The sequence below is a fragment of the Rhincodon typus genome, chromosome 46 (genome assembly GCF_021869965.1).
Source record: "Rhincodon typus isolate 14 chromosome 46, sRhiTyp1.1, whole genome shotgun sequence".
Taxonomy (NCBI): domain Eukaryota; kingdom Metazoa; phylum Chordata; class Chondrichthyes; order Orectolobiformes; family Rhincodontidae; genus Rhincodon; species Rhincodon typus.
Genome location: NC_063377.1, coordinates 10,035,875 through 10,037,765, shown reverse-complemented (window position 1 = coordinate 10,037,765; position 1,891 = coordinate 10,035,875). Strand labels below are relative to the sequence as shown.

Genomic DNA, 1,891 nt, shown 5'->3' with positions numbered 1-1,891 from the left:
ATCGAGGACTCTCCTCCCTGATTCCATTCTGGTAAATCTCCTCTCCACCCTTACTGACTTCCCCAAAGATTCATAGAATCCTTACCATGTGGAAACAGCCATTTGGCCCATCGAGCCCACTCCGACTCCCTACCCAGACTCATCCCTCTACCTTATCCCCATTACCCTGCAATTCCCACGACTAATAAACCCATAGCATTCAGGGATGTGTAGATTAGGTGGGTTATATGGGGGTGGGTCTGGGTGGGATTCTCTGAGGGTCAGTGTGGACTTGTTGGCCGAAGGGCCTGTTTCCACACTGTAGGGATTCTATTCTATAATCCACCTAGTCTGCACATTCCTTGGACACTACGGACAGTTTAACATGGCTGATCCACCTAACCTGCACATCTTTGGACTGTGGGAGGAAACCGGAGCACCCGTAGGAAACCCACGCAGACACAGGGAGAATGTGCAAACTCCACACAGGCAGTCACCCTGGGGTGGAATCGAACCCGGGTCCCTGGCACTGTGAGGCAGCAGTGCTAACCACTGAGCCACCCAAAGGGGAGGGAGCTGCAATCGGCCTTTCGCTGCTTTTTAGCTGGTGTGGGTGGGAATGCAGGAATCAGTAAGACATCCCATTCCAGATCACCAGCCACTGGCAGTGTGGTGTTTGTGCGGAGATTGGCAGAGGCTTATCTGTGACTCTTTCCTTGGTCGAATGGCCTCCAAATAATTGCTGCCTGGGCTGTAACACTGCTGCAGGCCTGGGACTAACTGTTTATGTTGGATGAACAAGGAGATGTGTTGAAATGACTTAGCTTTGTTAATACAGACTTGTCTTGTGTTGTTCCCCAGGGTTGTCCTCTTCATTACAGGGGTCTCTGAGTAACATGTCTCTGCAGTCCTCACTCAGTAACCCGTCGCTGCAATCCTCGCTGAGTACCCAGTCCCTCAGTAACTCCTCGCTGCAGTCCTCTCTCAGTAACCCCTCCCTCCAGTCCTCTCTCAGCAGCTCATCCCTTCGCACGTCGCTGAGCAACCCATCATTACAGTCGCCGACGGGTAACCCTCCACTGCAGCCTGCTGTCAACGCTGCCTCCAAACAGTCTCCGCTGAGCACCTCATCACTGCACTCTTCACTGAGCAGCTCCCTACCGCCTGGTTCCATCAGCACGTCCCCTCGGAGGAGGGTACCACTTAACCCTCTTGTCCTGTCCAGTGGCGACTCCAGGAGGCCCCACAGCAAGCAATTCTCTCCCACCATGTCTCCCACCCTCTCCTCCATCACACAGGTAAGAGGCACAGGCCAAAGGGGAGCTTCTTCAGGCCATAGTGTGGGGCTGCGGGGTGTAGGGGCACAAAGAGCCACGCAGTGCCTCTGTAACTTTGGGGGGAGAGGTGCGTATATATATATCAAGAGGAGGGACTAGACAGGCTCATGGCAGTAGGAAGAGGACTGAAGGCTTTGTTTATTGAAGATGTGAATTCTGAAGCATTGTTGTGTGGCTCCCTCTGCCCCGGTGCACTGTAATGACGTGAGGATGTTCTGAGGAAATCTAACTGTCTGCTCCATATTGCAGGGTATTCCCTTAGACACCAGCAATCTTTCAATGGACCAGCGACTGCCCCCATACTCCTTCTGCCAGCAGCAAAGCTACCAGCAATCCCAGCAGCAAGGCTACCAGCAATCCCAGCAGCCAACGTACCAACAGCCTCCATCCCAGCCGCCAGGCTATCAACAGTCCCAGCTCTCCCAGCAGCAAGGCTACCAACAGTCTCAACCGTCCCAGCAGCAAACTTACCAACAATCGCAGCAGTCCCAGCCTTCCCAGCAGCAAGGCTACCAGCAGTCCCAGCCTTCCCAGCAGCAAGGCTACCAGCAGTCCCAGCCCTCCCAGCAGCAAGG

General features: G+C 54.2%; 1 protein-coding gene across 1 annotated transcript in view; it reads left to right on the top strand.

The window, feature by feature from the left end:
* Positions 1-1,891, top strand: part of LOC109926463 (CREB-regulated transcription coactivator 2-like) — a 21,814-nt gene that overhangs the window by 13,494 nt on the left and 6,429 nt on the right. The window contains exons 15-16 of the mRNA XM_048620321.1: positions 841-1,277; positions 1,566-1,891. The exon at positions 1,566-1,891 is cut by the window's right edge and continues 133 nt beyond it. Of these exons, the coding sequence (XP_048476278.1) occupies positions 841-1,277; positions 1,566-1,891 (763 nt within the window). The remainder of the gene's footprint in view (positions 1-840; positions 1,278-1,565) is intronic.